The sequence below is a fragment of the Typopeltis vanoorti genome, chromosome 17, assembly GCF_054136105.1.
Source record: "Typopeltis vanoorti isolate ZY-2024b chromosome 17, IOZ_Tvanoo_1.0, whole genome shotgun sequence".
NCBI classification, from domain to species: Eukaryota; Metazoa; Arthropoda; class Arachnida; order Uropygi; family Thelyphonidae; genus Typopeltis; species Typopeltis vanoorti.
Genome location: NC_143565.1, coordinates 67,048,160 through 67,069,614, shown reverse-complemented (window position 1 = coordinate 67,069,614; position 21,455 = coordinate 67,048,160). Strand labels below are relative to the sequence as shown.

Below are 21,455 nucleotides of genomic sequence, written 5' to 3'. Positions count from 1 at the left end.
CATAATGGAATAGGTTCCTCTTCATTTCCCGTCCATGAAAATCCACATTTCAAGTAATTTATATCTCGTACTTACGCAGTTTTCTCATCTTCTTCCTAGTTGGTTCTTTAGAGATGTCAGACGACACACACTTATCAATTTCACTTGATCCAGATACAATATCAACATTTTCTTGTTGCTGACAGCTACTTGTATCTACTATGTTCCTCTCTTTTGCGCATTTTAAAAATCCAGTCTTTAACCAGTGATCCATACTTAAGAATTTGAAAGCTAAAAAAAATTACCATATTTAACGAACAGTCCTTCAACAAATGGCTAGTGAAAGCAGAACGCGAAACAGACAGCAATGGTAGGCCAGTAGAGATAAAGCAGCTATGAAGACGTCCATATGATTGGTGCGGTATTAACAAAAGATCGTGCTACTAATTGACAAAAGCAAGTCGACAGTTCAGTTGAAATGCTAATTCTCTTCAACCGAATTCCTTATATAATATCTGAAACACATTCGCTATATATTTCTTAGTTTTAACACGTTCACTCAAACAAAACCACATGTTGCCGGTGCACCATATGGTTTTGATTGTCTACTGTACAGCATTTTATGTGGGCGGGGTCATGCAATTCATTAGTTCCGTTTTTACCCAGTTATCTCTAATTGCACTATTTGTTGAGAAACATATTACACAGCCTGCAGATGTCTGTACCTTATTCAGTGATACAATAGGAACATTTTACGATCTCAAACTTAAATTTTATTCCATGCATTAATGATGCATAGCTGAAAATTGCCACGGACCCCCTGAAGACCTTTCGCAGACCCTGGGGGTCCGCATACCACACTTTGAGAAACACTGCTCTAAAACAGCTCTCAAATTTGGGAGTGAAACTTAGATTCTAAAATAAACAAAACAGACAAAGATTGGAAGCAGCACAGATGAAGTTTCTAAGACCTCTCCTGAGACTCACTAGGTTAGATAAAAAGAAAAACACAGAAATAAGAATGATTACATACAAGAAACAGAAGACTACGAGCAAAACTGTCTACACCACATAGAAAGGATGAATAACAATAGGATTCCTAGCACTAGAATATAAACCTACAGGAAGAAGAGACTGTGGATGTCCAAGATTAAGATGGAAAGATCAACCTCATCTGCACAGTAGGAATAGGACATAAAATGCCTATACCTAAATTGTTCAGATGACGACGACTTAGTTTTTTTAATTTGAATTAAAAAAGAAAACCTAATATAGTACAAAAAGTTAAAAATTGGTCGAATTTTTTTTTTAATGTAAATTTTTAAATAATTGTGTTCAAATATATTAATGATTTATTAAAACAGTTTGAAATGGACTGTAATAAATATTTAGAATAGTTGCTTTATTGAAAGCTAAAACAAATTATACAGATATGTGGAGTTGAAGGCATTGTGGCAGATCCTTTATTCACACACTACCTGTCATACTTCTCCTTAAATTCATTCACTGACAAAGCAATCACAGCCACCTCTGGAAACCATTCACCACCCTCCTAGCAAAAAATTATGCAGTTGCCATGGGTGATCCCTTGTTCTTTCTCATCCTGCCAAGTACTGAAAAAAAGTCCGGTGTCAATCCTATAAAATCCCTTTAGAAATTTATGTTTCTATCGCCTCTTTTTAGCCTATCAGCTAGTTTTTGAAGTCCACAGACCATTAATCTATTCTCATAGGGAACATTTCATAGACCCATCACAATTTTTTTCACTTACTTCTGGATCCTTTCCACCACTTCATCTCCACAGAATCTGACTGTACAGATCTGTACACAGTAGATCTGGACACCAGGATTTTGATCTGGCCTTATAAAGGGGAACAATAACTTGTCTCTCTCTCTCTCTCTGCTTGTTAATGTATTCTTTAACAACGAGGTAATCTGGTGTGCTACATTTGCAGTATGCCCTCTAAATCTTGACTTCCTGTCTTCAATCATCCACCAAGTCCCTGGCCTCATCAGTTTCTTTCAGTTCAGTTCTATCAATATAGTACACAGCTTGTGATCTCTTCTTCCCAAAGTGTCACATTACACCTGGCTACATTAAACTTGAAGCCATTTATCGTTGCCTATACTGCTAATCTGTTTGTCATTCTGCAGGATATCTACATTACTTCATTTACTATCACTCTTCCTAGTTTAGCATCATCAGCAAACAACTGAATATTTCTTCCAGTCATTTCCTATATCATTGATGTACAAAATAAGCAACAAAGGACCGAGTACTATGGTATGCCACACTAGTCACCTGCCTTCTCTTGGACTCATCTCCATAAACCACTCCTTGATATCTGTTCATCAGTCACCTTCTGAACAAAATCACCAGATTCATATCCATCCCCATTTGCTCCAGTTTATTCAACAGAATTCTAGGATCCTGTTAAATGCCTTTGTGAAGTCTAGCAGTATCACTGATTAGGCATTTCCCTTATCCAGCTCCATTATCACTTTGTTATAAAAAGTAATCAAATACTAAGGCAGGACCTACCTTTCAAAGAATCATGTTGCCTATTATAAAGTATTCCTATCCACCCAGCTCTTTCACTAATTTCTCTAATACCTTAAATCACTCCTGAGATGCTAATTTACCTATAATTTACTACTGCTGTCTTGGTGCCTCCTTTATGCCTTGGGAGGTCTGTGTTACTTAGGAAATTATTTCTGAAGGGGAGGACACTTCAGATGCTACTGATGATACAACAAATTTTGGGGTCCAAATGGACCACGTTCTCAATTTAGGTGGGAAAAATCTGCACCTAGATGAGGATTACTGAAAAGTATAATAAATATCAGGAATGGGAAACCTCCAGATATATAAGTGTCTACAGAATAATTAAATTTCTGGCATTTACCATAATTTGTATACTGAATATCCTGGGAGGAGTAAGTTGCATTTTCCATGCATGTGATGCTGGTTGTAATGATTGACTGTCTTATTTTCAGACAGGAGGGATACATTCTAAACATTGTGAAGACTGTTTGGGGTTGCTCTGATTGGATGTTGACAATTAGAGATAAGTTCTTTGTTATAAGAATGATTTCAAACCTGGTTTCTTTTGAGATGAGTAAATTGAAAGGGATTCAGAGATAACTGAGGCAGTATCAGCATTCAGAAATGTTGGTTGAGGAAAGATTGAGTTTAAGTTGCAAATGTGGTGGATAGGATGAAGTACTGTAATATGATAAACACATCCAAATAGGTGAGGAGATCTCATCGGATTAATGTGAAATGTAATTCATATTAGATGGAGGAGAGCTAAAGAATGAGAGGCCATGTTACTCGCTTCTGTTACTCACATAAGTAAATTGTGTGAGTAACAAGTACATTTCTACAGCGAGTGGTAGATCACTGGAATGCATTACTAAAAGATTGGCAAGTAAAGCTATAATATCGCAGATATGCTAGTAACTAATGGGACCCACCATGGTGTGTCTGTGACACTCTGTTAATGATAATTTAAAAATTAATACATGTGTATTTATTCTTAAAGTTGCTTGTGTTTTTATGTTTCTAATAGTTTTTTTTTTTTTTTCAGTTTAATTATTCAGACTTGAAACTCCTGCTTATTTCATCATAGTAAATCATTTATAATTAAAGAATGAATGCTTCACAGCTAAAATTAAAAATAAGTCAGGCTTCACATTTACAGCAACAGAATGCTGAAAAATTATTTGAAGGAAGTAATTTAAGTTCTTCAGGCCTTCCATTGACTCCTCCTGTTTTGACACCTGTTGATAATACAGATACCAAAAAGATTGGAAACTATCTGCTGTTGAAAGGAGTCGAAGGCAGCACTTTAAAAAGCTGTATAAACATTCAAACAAATGAGGAATGTGCATATAAGGTATGTACCATGTTATTTTGACTTTTTTGACTTTTTTTTTTTTTTTTCTAATAACAATAATTCAACTTCCAGTGCATGCAACATGCTCATTTTCAACTATATTATGTATTAAAAACAAAAAGGCAAAGCAGTTTGATGTTATGCATTCTCAAGAACAAAAGGTGATTTGGCACTATGCTGTCGCTAGAATATCATCTGATTACTGATGTTACCAGTTGTCCCTGTGACATAATTTACTTTTATTTTTAATTACAATCATTGCTTCATTATTATTCCACAGAATGCTTTGAGAACACAGAGGGATATTCTTGTGATGAACAAAATAGGCATATATAATAATGATGCAGTGGCTATTTCTGTTTCTAATGGTTGGCCGAGTGGTTAGCGTATCTGCTCTCCAGCCAAAAGGGTTCGAAGCCTGCTGTGGGCATGGATGTTTGTGAAAATACTAATGGTGTTGATCAGCATTAGATGGCGTTGGTGTAGATGATGAAGGTAGTTGCTGTTGGTGGAGATGGAAGTTGTGGAGTAGGTGCCCTTCCTCTGAGTCTTTGGACTCCCGGAGGTGTTATGTAATAATAATAATTATTATTATGTTAGAATATAGTACTCCTAAGTGCTCAAAACAAAAATTCTTAATAGTAGTTTATGGTGTTGGTTTATGACACTCAGGATAGTATTATTGACATGTCACTGAATTTCATAAAACAGCATAAATTATATCCTTTGGGATCATGATGTAAATCATTTCATTTTTTGTGGTACTCACTTCAGAGGGCAAAGCTACATAATTTGTTATTTTATCACCCTATCCTTTAGATGGAAGAAATTTTTTTTTGTGGCAGCCATATCCACAGAATGGATCACAATTTCAGAAAGTTTTTAATTGCAGCTTATTTCCAGATTGTCCAGTTTCAGTTTTTTCCATCCATTTGTGAATGCTCAGGATGTTTAGTTTATTTCTTATTTGCATTTTCAGATAAACTAATTTTTTTTCAAAATGGTAACCACCTACTTTAGGTATACCTGCAGGCTTTAGGCTGAATCCATAAGTCTAATTTTTTGTGTTTTATTTATACATGTAATCAATAAATATGCCCCTTGATTGAAGTGTTTTTCTTCAAAATGGTCGACTTTGAACCCCTAAAGTTATGTGGGAGACTAAATAAATATTTTTAATGATCAGTACTCATGATAGGTGATTATAAAGCAAAATTGATTCCATTCTGTTATTTTCATCCCTTTATCCTATATATATACAGGGTGTTCGGGATAAATTTGACATATTTATAATTAATTATATTTTTCCGTAAGTTACATGTATTAACACACACTTCTCTTCATTTAAAAGTTTGGACCCTTCTTCATTCATATACAAGATGTCAGAAAGGATGGATAGCTGGAACCCACCTGAATCATGGAAGAGAATAACTTGTATCATGATGATTCGTGCCCGCCATCAAAATAAGGATATTACGACTGCTGCCCAATGCTCCCTGAATACAGTAAAAACAATCAGGCATGAACTAGAGACTTGCAATGGTGACTACGAGGATGTAGCAAGAAGAAAGATCCCTAGCAGACGATCTGATTGCGTTCGTACAGCAGAATTCCTCGCAAATCTGCAGGAACAGGTGTTGAAGAACCCTGGCATTGGAATTCGGGCTTTGTTCGTGGAGTTGCTAACTGTAGTCAAGCCCTGGATAACAAGGGTAGCCAATGGTAGGCCGTATGTATGGCAGCAGGATTCGGCCCCTTGCCACACCTCTGGGAAAAGTCAAAAATGGTTGTCTGAAAATTTCTACGACTTCACCAGTCCAAATGTTTGGCCTCCAAACTCCCCAGACCTTAACCCCATGGATTATTTTGTATGGGGCGCAGTTGAAAAAGACACCAATCGCACTTCCAGTAATACAAAAGCCCAGTTAATGGATAAAATTAAAACAGTTTTTGCGGCCCTTCCCAGGGAGACTGTAGCATCAGCTTGTTCGAGGTTCCGAAGCAGAATTGAAGCTGTGATCGATGCTAATGGTGGTTATTTTGAGTAAATCTTGTTGATAGTATTGTAATTAACTCTGCCTGTAATGTTTTTTTGTCAATTCATTAAATTTAATAGATACAAAGAAGATTTTCTTTTTCCTTACGAAACTGTCAAATTTATCCCGAACACCCTGTATATGGCCTTTGAAAGTGAAGAAAAACCACTTTTTTTCTTTTTTTTTTTTGTTGCATTGAAAAAGGTAGTGAATACTGAAAAGCATATTTACTACACCCACTTATCAAAGACCGTTTTTTAGCACCTCCTGTGTGGCATGAAATAAGCAAATTACATGCTGAGAGCATAAAATGTCACTAGTATTAATGTAGAATTAGAATGAAATTTTTTTTTTTTTTTTTTCACTTTTAATTTCATATAGCTAGAATTTGTAAAGAAAATAGGTGCACTGCTTTTTTTAGTTCTCATAAAATTTTGTTCTATTTTAACCAGTTTTACTTAGCTGGATAATAAAAATAATTGGTACTCACTTTTTACATGTAATTTATTTTTCCAAAGGATATATATATTGTCAATATTAATAACAGTTCTTACAGGTTTGGGCATGAAGATTTTAGTGTTTTATATAATTTCTTTTTTCATCATCTCATCTCATCCGCTTGATAACTGGTTGAGTCCACTAAGAAGAAAGGTTCTCCACTTATTGCGATCTTTAGCCATCTCAATCATGACTATAGCTGGGTAGATGGGAATGTTTTTTCAGCAACTTTATCCAACTACTTCTTGGTCTGCCTCTAGGTCTTTTTCTTCCTATATATCCATTTAGAGCTAAATATGGGAGTCCATGAGGAGCCATTCTCTGAATATGACCAAACCATCTCAGTTGATGCTTAATGACTGTGTCTATTATATTATCTGGGAAGTTTAAATTTATTCTTATTTGATCATCCAATGGGTGTTATTAATTTTTCTGAGGCATTTCATTTCAGATGCTTCAAGTTTCTTGATTGGTTGTTGAGTTAATCGCCAGGCTTCTGAAGCATAAGTAGCCGTTGGGATAATAATTGTTTTATATAATTTTAATTTTAGACTTGTTGGGATTTTTTTATTTTTCAATATTTTGTTTAGTTTATTCATGTTGGTTCAACCTAGGTTTAGCCTGTGTTTTACTGTTTCCATATTGTTGAGGTTACTAGATATAAGACTGCCGAGATGAACATATTTATTAGCTTGTTTCAGTAGGTGATTTTCGAGATTTATAGAAATATTTTCTTCTTCTGTACCTGTCGTCATTATTTTTGTTTTATGAAGATTTATTTTCATACCATAAGTTTTACAAGAGTCATTTAAAATATTAATAGTTTTTTCTAGCCGTGGTTTAGAATCTGCTAAAATAATGATATCATCTTCGTATTTTATGTGATTAATGGTGGTACCATTGATTTTTACACCTGGTTCATCAGCTATGGTTTTACAAACTTCTTCTAGGAAGATGATAAAAGAGTTGAGGTGAGAGAGGGCATCCCTGTATTATGCCTTCCTCGGTTTTAATTTGTTCATTTTAACAAAAGCTTTAGAATTCTTAAGATTTGAAAGATGCTAACATTGATGTTTTGACAGGTTGCACCATGTAGTGAGGCAATGATTGTCATTGCAAACTTCATTGAATTGGTTTTGTCATCTATTCTAGATAGCTACTCCTCCAGTGGATGCTTGTTTTGAAACTGGAGGAGAGACAGAAAACAAGGAGGGAAAAAATGAAACACTTCAATGATAATCTCCAAGTGATTGTGAAGAAATGTGATATCAACTTAAACAGCTTGAAAAGCTAGGGCTAAAAATGCTTCTTGATCTCTGGGAAACGTTATTGTAGAAGGTCATGTAGTCATGTGTCTGCCTAATCATCCATTTTCAGACCTACCAATAGATCAGACTTTAGAACACCAACATACCTGTTCACAAGGGATTGCTAGTGATGATATGTCATTTCTCCCATAGGTAATTTTTGAATCAAACCTTGGACTTCAAGTATCTTCTGAATGAAAAAATAAATACAATTTTGGTTGTGTTGGATCCTGTTTATTTAAAATTTGAATTCAAATTTTAAATTACATTACCTTGATGACCAGTGTTTCACTCAGGATTTCTCCATGAGTGCAGGTCACAAAGATGCCTCCAACGATCTCGATCTTTAGCCTTTCTCTTCCATGTTATACCCATAGATTTCACTAGTGGATCTTCCCATCTTGTAGGTGGTCTTCCTGGTTTTCTCTTTATTCTTGGTTGCCAGTTGAGTATTCTATATGTCCTTATATTATCTGAGTCTGGCTATGTGACCTGCCCATCTCATCTTGCTTTCGTATACTCCAGTTACCACATCTTTTATGCCTGATCTCTTTCTTAGTTCCGTGTTTCTAACATGTTCCATTCTGTTGATGTTACAAATCCTGCGTTCTATTGTACACTGAGATATTCTGAGAGTCTCTTCTTCTTTTCTTGTCGTGTTCCATGTTTCTGATCCGTATGTGAGTGATGGTAGAATATCACTATTAAATAGTTTTTGCCTTCGGAGAGATGTCAAGATTTGGATCAGTAAGTGTTTCTTTTAATCTGTTGAATGATAGCCATGCAGCATTCTTTCTTTTTGCTAGTTCTTCAGATAAATCGTTATTCATTTTTATTGTTTGTCCTAAGTACTTGTATGAGTCAACTTGTTCTATAGAGATGTTATCAATACATAGGCGACTGTCACTTTGTGTAGATGTTTTTGATCCATTTTGTTTTTTCTAGAATCATTTCTAAGCCTATCTTACTGCTGTTTGTGTATACTTTTTCGCCCATTTCTTCTAGGTCTTTTGGGTTGTGAGATATCAGTACTTGATCATTGGCAAACATAAGAATTTGCAGCTTTTCACCATCTATGCTTGTTCCTCCATTTAGGTCTATTTTTTTCAGAATGTATTCTAAAGTGCTGGTTAATAGATTTGGGGAGATCACATTGCCTTGGAGGACCCCTCTCTATCATGTGGATATAAGTAAGATCCACATTTATTTCTAGTAAGGCACTGATGACTGCATTGTCTTCTATGGTATCAAATGCTTTTCTAAAATCAATAAAGAGGAAACATAGAGGGATTCGGTATTCTCTGCATTTTTCTGTTAGTTGTGAAATGATCTATTGTGGAGAAGCCTCTTCTGAATCCTGCCTGCTCTCTGCTGGAGTTGTCTTCTAGAGTGTTTTGGATTCTGTTCATGATCTTATATATGTGAGAGAGAGTAGGCAGATTGGACGGTAGTTTTTTGTCTTCCTTATTCCCTTTTTTGAATAGAAGTATGGTTTTTGAGATTTTCCATTCCTCTGGAATCTTTCCTTGAAGTACCACATGAATCTGGCAGCCAAGGCTTTGAAAATAATTGGTCCACCTTGTTGGATTTCTTCAGCCTTAACATGATCAAGTTCTGAGGCTTTACCTTTACTCATTTTCTTAAGGGCATGTTATGTTTCTTCTGGAAGTACATCTGGTATATCGCTTGGTTTTGGAATGATAGGTTCTAAAACTTGGCACTTAGTAGCATAGAGATCATTATAAAAATTCTGCACAATTTCTTCTATCCTTTTTCTATTAGTATGTTTTTCTCCATTTTGATCCTGTAAAGTAGATGGAATTGACTGTTTAAAATTTAAGTCTTTCTCTATTTTTTTCAGGCTGGTTTTTGCCTGCACTACTTCTCTTAATTTTTGTATCCAGAAAGTCTTCTGGAATTCTTTTCCTTGGTAACTTACAGATAATTTTGTATTCTAGAAAATTTTCTTCAGTTCTTTTCTCTTTTTCAGTAGTTCTATACTTTGAGGTGAGAGTTGTTCTCTTTTCTTTTGTTTCACAGGAATTTCTGATTTTTTCTTGCACTTGCTGAATTTATTAATAAAGTCAATATAGTCATCATTTATGTAACAGTTTTTAATAGTCCATTCGGTCTCTTCTATGTACTTCCTGAACTTGTGGTAGTCTATTTGTTTGGGTTGTCTTTTATAGTTTGATTTTTCCCTGATATGTTGTTCTTTTTTGTGGTCTATTCTTATAATGGCTCTGAGGAGCCTGTGGTCAGAATTTTAAATAAATTGAAAAAATTTAATTTTTCTCTGCTTTTACATTTTGAAAAATTTGCTATATTAATATTTCAATTCCTGTAATTGTTTAACCACTGATCATGTTTACATGTCAGTAATTACATGGATGCAACGTGTCCATTGAAATTTAACATATGGATACTATAAAAATAACATGAATACGAAGCATATACTTTTGATATATATGTATATATAATCCATATGGCCACTTGGGTTGTTAAATATTGGAGTTGATTATTTGCAATAGGACAGTATTTTTACATATGTTAATAAAGTATAACTTTTACTTATTTTTTAGGTTGTACCTAATAGCCATTATAATGAAGCTTTGATGGGCCACTTTAGAGTTGATAATCATTCAAATGTAAATTCAGTTCAGGAAGTAATAGTAGGTGTAACGCATACGTATATCATCTTTCCTCGGTCATATGGAGACCTTCATACATATATTCGTAATAAAAAACGCTTAAGAGAACATGAAGCTGTCCTTCTGTTTCATCAAGTTGTTTCTGCCGTGGCTGCATGCCATGAAGCAGGAATTGTTTTGAGAGACTTGAAATTAAGAAAATTTGTGTTTAAGGACTCTGAAAAGTAAGTATTGAAATGAATATTAGTTTCATATTAAATTTTTATTGCCATTGTATATAAATTTCCTTTTTTGTCCCACAGTCTCATTCCTGTCTCTCTTATCCTGGTCTGTCTTTTTTAAAGCACTTCAATGGGGTGCTGGTTCTATTGAACTGCACTTGATGGTCTTTTCTTCTTCCATCTATTTTATTTTCTAACTTCACACTGAAACAGTGCTTCATCCCTGGTATTTTAGAACAACCTGCCATATTTAGAATTCTCCTAAGGACTAGTTATTCAGGAAGAACATTAGTGGGCTTTTTCTTAATCTCAATTCCACATATGACATTAATGGGCTAAGAGTTTCACAATCTTGCATGCGAAAGAAAAGATTGCTTACTTGCTTTGTTACCACTTGGCCAAACATGCCAGTGATTTGCTGGGTAGTTGACCAAGTGGTTAACATCTTGTTTTTGCAATCATCAGGCTGCAGGTTCAAATCCTGCCATGGACATGAATGTTTATGATTTGTCTTTAGGTAGGAGATGAATTTCACTGTCCAGTGTGATGCTGCTGTCCTTATTATTGGAGCCTGATGAAGTGGCTTGAAAAAATTCCATGTTTGGTTTCTAAAGGAGGGTTTCTGATATATATATATATATATATAAATTTAAAAAAAAATTCTGTAGCCTGTCAATACTAATCATGCTCTAGGTTTACAACCTTTTGTGGGTTTGGAAACATATTTAAAAAGAGAAGAAAAAATTTAGAAGATGCTCTAAAGTGCTGAGATTATTTTTAAGTATTTAGTGTTGAATACTATGCCTACTCCTTCTTTTCCTTGATTGTCATTGCCTGATTATAACATTTTGTATTTATTGCTCAGAAAGATCTCGCCAATTTTTGTCTTTTTTGTTTCAGTCATCACCTCTAATATGTTGATCTCGTACTTATCCAATTCCTCAGCTAGCTCCATTTCTTTACCATTCAGGCTTCTTATGTCGATAGTACTGATCTTGAACTCTGGTGATATTGAGTTGGAAGGCTGTTTTAGGATTTGTTCCAGTAGCTGACTTTTTGCTGTTTGCCCTGCTCTCCTGGCAAAAACGGGGGGGGGGGGCTTGTTTAACCAGGTGATGCCCAAGCCGGCATGAAATTCTGTTATGTTATACCATCATTTTGTATTGTGGTTTAAGCCAATAAGAATACAATTTGGTTGGCGCTAAATCCAGAAGATCTTTCTGAGCAATAAATACAAAATGTTATATTCAGGCAATGACAATCAAGGTAAAGAAGGAGTAGCCATAGTATTCAACACAAAATACGAGGCTAATCATCTTGAATGGCAGGCAATGTCAAGTAGAGTAATGTGGGCAAATTACTCTAAATGGGGAACTAGACAATGAGACTTATTTGTGCCTATGGTCCCACAGACGGTTCTACTAAGGTAGAAGTGAAGGAATTTTTGGGGGCTTTAGAAAAAGCAACTAACACAATGAAAAAGGAAAAGTTGGTCCTTGTTGGGGGTCTAAATAGCAGGAAATGATTGTGAGACATACAAAAATATTTTGGGAAAATTTGGAGAAAAGAGCAAAGCTAATAATAATGCAAATATCTGTTGGATTTCTGCTCAAGACATGGACTGGTTATTACTAACACTATGTATGTTCCAACATAAAAATGTGCACAAATTCACATGGAGAGAAGAGGCAAGGAATAAGAAAAGTCTCATTGACTATGTTATTGTTGATAGTGATGTTTTCCTACTGGTGCAGGACACCAGAGTGTACAGAGAATTTGAAATTGGAAGTTATCACTATCTAGTCTTGAGCAGGATAAAATTGAATTTCATATTGAAAAGAATAACATGTATGAAAGTTTTAAAGTCAATAAAAGTTGAGCAGCTCGCAGATGTGAACTGTAGACTAAAATACACAAAGATTATTGAAGAAAAAAATTAAAGAGTTTGAGCAAGCCTTGAAGAAAACCCTGATGTGGTGAAGTTATTTGCAAGGATAGAAAAATTAGAACTCCATGGTGGACACATGAAGTTAAAGAGGCAGTGAAGGAAAAGAAGAAAGCATATCAAAAGTTCTGGGAAAATAAGTCAGCTTGTGCTCTTAGAGAACACAGAGACAAATGTAAGAAAGCTAAACACTGTGTAAAACTAGCTAAACAAAAGTCATGGGAGGACTTTGGCAAGAACATAGAAAATAAATATCAAGAAGGTGGCAAAATATTCTAGAGGTTGTTGAAGAAGTTTGGGAATGGAGGAAAGAGTGCTGTAAAAGCAGTTAGAGATGATAAAGGTGACATGAAAACGGGAGAAAAGGATATTCTTAAGTATGGAGTAATTACTTTGAAAAACTGCTAAATGAAACAAGCAGTGATGACAGCACAGTGGTAAAAAACATTGACCAGGCATGCAGTCAGGAATACATATCCATACTTGAAGTAGAAAAAGCCATCAAAGGCTTGAAATGTGGAAAGGCTGCAGGAGTAGATGATATTCGACCAGAAATGTTGAAGTATGGTGGTATAAAAGTCTTACAATGGCTGCACTGCATAGTTCAGACTGCCTGGACAGAGGGTCGAATTCCTGATGATTGGAGTAGAGCTCTAATAGTACCCATATATAAAAAGGGAAATAAAACTGCATGTGAGAATTACAGAGGTATTTCCCTACTGAGTGTTCCTGGTAAGATATATGCAAGCATACTTGAGAAACAGTTGAGAAGAATTGCAAAAGAACAAGCTGGATTCAGGTCAAATAGAGGCTGTCAGGATGAGATCTTCACTTTAACAAATAGTGGAGAAATCATGGGAATATAACAAAGATCTCTATTTGAGTTTTGTCGATCTGGAAAAGGCATGTGACAAGGTGCCAAGACAGAAGCTATTCAATATGCTACAGTTATATGGTGTCGATGGGGCATTATATCAAGCAATACTTTAGTCTTTATTTGAATTGTAAGTCAGCAGTTAGAATTGAAGGAAGTACAGGAAGATGGTTTAATGTTAAATCTGGTGTGAGACAAGGATGTACGTTATCCCCCCTCTGTTATTCATTATCTATATGGATCACATTATTAAGGAAAGTGGTATTAAACATGATATCAAAATTGAAGATGTTAATGTCAGTTCTTTCCTTTATGCAGACGATGTTATACTTCTAAATAAATCTGCTACAAGTCTTCAAGATTCACTGACTAAATTGAATAACTGTTGTAATAGATATGGTATGAAGGTCAGCATTAAAAAGACAAGGACAATGAAAATAGCTAGAATTGTTGTGAATGGGGAATGTGTGGAACAAGCAAACCATTTCAGCTACTTAGGCACAATTTTTAGTGAAAATGATAAATTTAATATAGAAATAGACAACAGAATCAACAAAGCTGGTATGGTAGGAAGTCAATTGAATAAATTCATATGGAATTAGAGAGAAATTAGTCGGAAAATTAGCTGTATACAAGATGTATACAGCTAATTTTCCAACTACAGCTAATGTTTGAACACTGTCTTGTATATAGCTAAATTAGCTGTGTACAAGACAGTGTTCAAACCAGTTTTAACTTATGGATCTGAGAGCTGGGTCAGAAGTGAAACACTTGACCAAAAACTAGAGACTGCAGATATGAGAGTTCTGGGAAAGATTGGAGGCGTGATCAGATGGCATCAATGGCAGTATCATATTAAAAATGAGGATATTAGGAAAGAACTTGACATTGTCAACATCTAGGACTGCGTTATCAGAGCTAATCTCAGGTGGTATATGGTCACTTAAACAGAATGGGCAAGGAAAGATTAGCAAAACAGGTGTTCTCTGCCAGGTTTGCAGGAAAAACCACCCAGAGGAAGACCAAGAAATAGGTGGATTGATACGGTACGAAGTGCCTTAGAAGATAGAAATATAAGATCTGATAATGTTGGAGTCTTGACAAGTAACAGAGTGATTTTGAGGAAAATTGTAGATAGGAAGTTAGTAATGGTGTAAATTTTTCATGTAGTACTATCATATTCTGTACACCCCTTGAGGGTACATGGCATGAATTTGATAATGAAATCCAAAATTGCCAGCCCATCCTCATTCATTCAGTATCTAGGTAGATCCTAACAGGGTGCACCAGAAGAAGGTGAGGATTGGACATTAGGTCAGAATCTCTGGTAGGTTCTCTGCATTCCTTTAAAGGCTGTGCTGTGGAAGTCTCCTCTCAGTTATACACCTCTGACCTTTAAGTATGTTTAAATTCTTGATGTAAAGCACGATGAAAACAGATATCCATACTATTTGGAAGTTGATTTCAGGTGACAATAGTTGTGACTTTGACAGTGCCAAATTAACATTTTTTGTCTATGGCTAACTTCCTAATCCTGTTCAAACTTTGCTGTTACAGTTTAGAGAGAGTAAGAATGTTGATGACATGAGCAGTCTTTCACTTCAGAAATAATATTTTGACATGCAACTATATATGGTGCTCTCAAATTAAATTCAAGACTTGCATAGATATACTTAGTCTGTAGCCATTTTATAATTCACCCGAAGATTTCAATCCTCTTCATTTTTGTTTTTCTATTTCTATTTCTGAAAAGTGTAGTAATTTTAAGAATTATACAATTCAAACTTTTAACATATATAATTTTGTATTTTTATGTTAATCCTAGCCAAGATAGGTTGTAAACTCTTAAACATTAATGCCATGAGCAGACATGGTGACAATGGTCTGATATCTCATCTTGGCTTGAAGGTTGTTCAGATGTATTTCTTCTATAACTAGGAAAGTAAGACCTTTACTTAGTAGAGTGTTGCTTATTTTTTTTTAGGTACTAATAATCAATTATATCTGAATGCTAATGCCTCCATGCTGCAGTCAGAAGAACAATATTCATTTCGGTCAGACCCAGATTTGAATCATGAATGGAAATCAAATGCAAGTCACAAAGAACACAGCTAGATTTATGAAGTGAAACTGAGTTAGCTAGGCTGAGCAAATCTAGCAGGAAACTTGTAGAAACCTATTTTGTTCTGTTTGTACATGATAGTCTTGAACAAACCAACCTAAGCTTTCCTTGTTTGCTGGGAGGACTTTTGTAACTAAGGCTTGGAGATGGTGAAGTTCTCACTGAAAAGTCTGTGATTTGATTACACCTTGCTAACTGACACGACATAATTTTTGAAGGATGTAATCTGACAATACTGCAGTAATTTTGCATGGCATAATGATTTCTGAAATTTGACACTTTTTAGAATCAATTACTGAAAACAAAAAATGAAGATTAATTTATTAACTTGCATATATCACTTTTTAAATCAGAACATTGTTTTCTCCAATACTTCTAATTTTTGTTGGAAGCTGATTATCATTCTTTTTTTGTTTTACATTCATCATGCTGGATTGTTGATTTCAATGTCTTCATAAATTTTTTGATCATAAGCATATCTTGAATGATGGAGAAAGACATTCCTGGGTGTTGGGAAGTCTACTTGAAGATCTGGTTCCTTAGTTCAAAGTTTTCTGGATTATAGCATTGAATATCCCTATAGTTTTTTCATTCTTGTAAAAAGAGGTTACTTCATCTGTCCATGTAAGCAACCAACACATTTCTTGTGTGTTGGGTAATAGCAACCATTGTGTTTTTTTTGCAGTAACACTGCCAAGTATGCCTCAGAAAGCTATTCAGAAGAGTTAAAATGACAATACCAAAATACTTACTCGTTCAGTTTATTATAGGGGTTTCATTTGTCAGTCATTTTGTTGATTTTTGGTTGTAAAGAATGTTTGGTTGCTTTAATACCTATTTTAAAGGATCCTTGTGGGCAGCGAGTTTTTTTCGACTTCCATCCACAACAGGTTTACAACCTTTTGTGGGTAATAAACCTATAGTTCATTGGCACTGTAGCTGGCTAAGGGTTTTTATTAACATAACCTAGAAACCAAAAAGGAAACTTTTTTGAAGCTACTTGGAAATATAGGCCTTCAATAATCAAGGTGATAGTTTCTCAGTGGGGAGTGAAACTCATCTTCCACCTGAAGACAATCACAAACATATGTGCCCATGGTGGGATTTGAACCCAGAGCCTGTTGGTTAGAGAACAAGTATATTAACCAGTTAGTCAATCAAGTGGGCAAATTTGCTCCTGTTATGACTATTTTTAGACAGATCATAAGATAATAAGAGTTGGATTAGAAATAAATTATACATTTCCTTCTGAGAAAAGGAAATTCTCAAAAAAAAAAAAAAAAAATCAATGATGGAGGAGAGGTTAGCAAAACAAGTATTTGATGCTAGAATGGTAAGAAAAGAGGAAGACCAAGGGCTAGGTGGATTAATATGGCGAGGAGTGAGTTAAAAGACTAAAACGTAAAATTTGACATCATTGGAATCCTGACAAATTTGGAAAAAAAAGTGCTGATAGGAAGCTAGTAATAACCAGCTTAATCATTACTACTATTATCATAGTTTATCCTGTTTACACTCCCATTTGGTACCTGTCAGAAATTTGATGTGTGATAAATTTTGACCTTTTGCTTTCCACTTTTAGATGTTCAAAAATGGTAATGGTTGAATTAATTCCATTCCCACTGTGGACTTGTAATGTTATCACGACTCTTTTTTTGGGGGGGGGGGGATTACCAAATACCATCATCCAGAAGGCTTGGAACTAGCAGATTATTTAATCATCAAAGATTTTCAAATAGGTTTTCTTACTCTATTGTTGAAGACAATAAAAAGATTTTGTGAAAACTGTAGAAATAGCAAATAACCGGGAATGCAAATCTCATAATAGAAAACTTCTGGTTGTTATTTCTGCATCACAGTGTTTAAATGCTTCTGTATGTTCAAAGTATGCATTTTTAATATACAATTAAGTTAGTTTAAATTTAATGTCTGGTAGATAAGATTTTTTAATTAATTCTTGAATTCTAGATGTATTTTCAAGTAATGATGTATAAAATGCTATTTTTTCACTAAGCTTTTGAAATACATTGTGATGTATGTATATGTGTGTGTGTGTGTGTACGTATATATATAATTTTTTTTTTTTTTAATAGAAAACATTTGAAATTGGAAACTTTAGATGATGCTGTTATATTGGACACTGATAGTGATGATTTAAGTGACAAACATGGATGTCCAGCTTATGTAAGCCCAGAAATTTTAACAACATCAGGATCTTATTCGGGCAAACTTGCAGACTGTTGGAGTTTAGGAGTTATGCTATATGCAATGCTTGTAGGAAGATATCCTTTTCATGATAACCATCCTGGTAATCTGTTCTGTAAAATTAGGAGTGGCAATTATACTATCCCAGTATCTTTACCATATAAAGCAAAATTATTGATTTGCAGCTTATTACAAAAAAATCCTAGTCAACGTCTTAATTCTGCAGAAGTTTTAGATCATCCATGGTTTAAACTGGAGTCTCAAGGAACACCTTCTCTTAACGATAATCATCAAAAAACTGCAGATGGAAGCGATGCACAAGTACCAGACCAAACTGTACCAGATTTATCATCGGAAGACAATCCATCACTTTTTACATAAACACTCTATACATTTTACATTCTAAATTGATGTATTATATTAGTTAATTATTATTATATTATGTAGATAACTCCTTATTAGAAATTGTTTCTAATAGGAGTGTGGGAGAGGGGGGGGTCTTAATCAGCTGGAAACAGAAGCTGTTGCTGTGCTCTCTGCCTGCTGCATTCCCTTTATAAAAGATTATTTGTTTTCTTCATAGTATTAAATATACTGTGAAGAAAATAGATATGGTTCATGCAGTAACGAAATTCATTAGATAGGGAATGCTGCTAAAGCATACAGTGAAAAGTATGTTTTAAGCATAATATAACAACTCAGCAGTGAGCATAGATGATGGGATGTTAAGTACCTTTGAAAGCAGGGAAACAATTGCAAGAACAGCTTTTTTGTAGTCACTTTATGCAAAATAGCTGTTTAGAAAAAAATAAGCACTAATGCTACCTTTTGTGAATTTGAAAAGTTATATTGAAATTCCAACAGATGCTTCCTCTCGTATTTGGTGCTTATTGATTTGCTTTATAAAAACACACAACCTCATACTATTATTTCTTTTCCTCTTCAAAAAATATGAAAACATATGAATGTTTTCATTTTAGTGATTATCGTAATTTCTGAAATGTATTAAACACTGTAGTTTGATAATATTGTCAAAAATTTCTTCAACCTTACATAAGTGTTTAATGTATTGGTGGGTTAACATTCTGTGAGATTCTTCAGCAGCCAGCTGAAAGGAGGTACGATGTCTATAAATTAACAGAAATTAAATCTGAAGTAATTTCAGAGATCAATTTCTGTACTACTTTTGTTGTGACTGCTGCTAGAATTAATGTTTATGTGAAGTTTATGCAGTCATGGATAAAAAAAATCTTGTTACAATCTGAAAAGATTGCATGTGTGTGTATATATATATATATATATAGTTTGATAAGAAGAAAGAATGACAATACATGTGTAAGACTATCCACATTGTTACACACATTTAAAAAATTACTCTACATATATTTTTTAAATGTTTGTAACTGTTTTATTTCACTCATTTCTGTTTAGATTCATCAAAATTCATTTGTGATAAAAAGGATAGTGTTTTCGGTAATTTCTTTTAAAAAAAGGGGGGGGACTAGATATTTGTGATTTATTTCTAGCATACTTTTTTCTTCAAAATATGATCATCACATTTCACAACTGAAACATGAAGATTATATTATCAGTTACAGCAGCATATTATAAAAGCTTAAATGCAAAAACAGTTTTGTAAACAGACAGAGACTTGAATGAACAAGCTTTTATGAAATGTTTTCACCAGCACTAGAAAAAGAATGTAGATTCTATGCTAAAATAGTGTGCTCATGTAATACTTCCCACAGAAGCTTAAATCTGGTGAACAGTTTAGTTATTAAAATATTATTACTCTTGAAATAATAAAATTAATCATTGTTTTTATTTATACTTATATTTAGAGTGAAAAACTATACAAAATGAAATTTCTTTGGTAGTAAAAAAAAAAAAATTATGCTGGAACCAACTTTTTCATTTTGAGAACTTTGGGACCAGACTGAATCTAGATTATTAGTTGTTTTTTTTTTTTTTTTTTTTAAGGACTGTGCACTTTAATTAATCATTATAGGGAAGTAAGAGATGCTATAAAATATGTTGAAGCAGTATATGTAAGAATGTGGAACTGACACACCTACCCAAGTTAAGTAGCCACCATTGAAAATACTCCATGAATAATAGGAGATTGCCAGGTTATTCTTTCTATATACACTAACTCAAGTTGTTCAGTTGTATAATGATCAGAGTTTTTTTTAGTTAAATGGAAAGGGGAAATAATCCTTGATTTGGGTGGTTACTGGTCTTTAATTTTTTATTTTTTTATTAATTAATATATTAACAAAACAATAAGAAAAAATGAAAGACCAGTATTCATACTGCATATTTTATGCATATGTAGCATTCTTTAGAAAAAATGTGCAGTATGAAATATTGTTAAACGCATTCATGCCCATGAATCTGGTGCCTCATGCAAATTGTAGCTTGATGGAAGGCACTGGGGGAAGAGGGAATTGACCTGCTGTGGGACCTGTTCATGAAAGTTTGCCAACAGGAAAATATACCTGAGGAATGGAGGGAGAGTACTCTTGTTCCCCATCTACAAGGGTAAAGGGGATGCACAAGACTGTAAAAACTACAGAGGAATAAAGCTGATGTCCCACACAATGAAGATCCTAGAAATTTCTACAGCTATTGAGCTGTAGAAATTCATACAACATATTGTGCTTTAAATTGAAAGCAGAACTGAGGTTAAGTGAATTGATTGCAATAAGTTAAGCAATGCCACAAAACATGTAAAAAAAGCACACATTAAGTAATTTCTGAAATTAAGCAAAAATTATTAGTCACTTTTGCATTACTTTTCATCATGTAACATAGTGGAAAAAAAGTGTTTCTATTACTTTATACACTATTTTAGTATAAAATTTTAGACCTCCACTGAGCTATAAAGCTTATTTATAAGAAATCCACTCCAGCCATTAATGTCTTTGCATAAATTCATGTAATATCAGTATATTCACCACTCCATTTGACATGTATTTCATTCCCTACCACTCCAAAAAAAAAAAAAAAAAAAACTTTTACTAATGATCTCTTGTTGCTGTGGTATTTGTGCAAAACATTTTTGCCTATCGAGTTGAACACTTCTCATCACTTGTAGTAGTCCTCTTCTCTTTTAACAGAAAACTTTGTGTTTCCTGACATGTAAACTTCTACCTGCAATGATTTCATGTGATATGTACACCATTTATCTGTGTCAGAATTTTGAAATCCTGTTGGAGGAAATTGCAAATTTATTTTTCAGACTGCTCCTTGATTTCATTTCATCTGTAATGACTGTTCCCTTTCAGAACGTCAATTTTATATCCAAATATATAACTAGAATGTGTTATATAAATTGAAATTAGTCTGCCAGAATTTGACTGTTATTGGCTACAATGCTTGGAACAAACATTGTAGTTCAGTTATAGAAATAAGATTCATAAAAGACCATGATGGACAAAACTATGTAGATTAGCATTATCTGTTACTATACTTTTAAAGAATATTAATTTAAGTTCCTAATTCATCAAAAGAATTGCTTTACCACATTTCATCCTGTTCTGTATTGTATTATAATGAAGAAGTGGAAGCAGGCTTATGCAGTGATTTTTACATGCTACTTTGGATAGGTTCTCCCCCCCCCCCCCCAATTGTTTAATACTGATGCTAATTTCCATATTTTTTTTAGTATTTTTATTGATATTCTTTTTAGGGATTAATTAACACTAAATGTCTAAAG

The 21,455-nt window shown here is 34.1% G+C and overlaps 1 protein-coding gene across 5 annotated transcripts in view; it reads left to right on the top strand.

Annotated features, from left to right (window-relative positions):
* The window catches only part of LOC150097455 (tribbles homolog 2-like), a 154,886-nt gene extending 136,028 nt beyond the window's left edge, over window positions 1–18,858 (top strand). For all 5 annotated transcript variants that reach the window (XM_090407245.1, XM_090407248.1, XM_090407243.1 and 2 more), the window contains 3 exons: window positions 3,570–3,878; window positions 10,302–10,594; window positions 17,626–18,858. In XM_090407245.1, the coding sequence (XP_090263371.1) occupies window positions 3,633–3,878; window positions 10,302–10,594; window positions 17,626–18,118 (1,032 nt within the window). In that variant the 5' untranslated portion in view covers window positions 3,570–3,632 and the 3' untranslated portion in view covers window positions 18,119–18,858. The remainder of the gene's footprint in view (window positions 1–3,569; window positions 3,879–10,301; window positions 10,595–17,625) is intronic.
* Window positions 18,859–21,455: the final 2,597 nt, after the last annotated feature.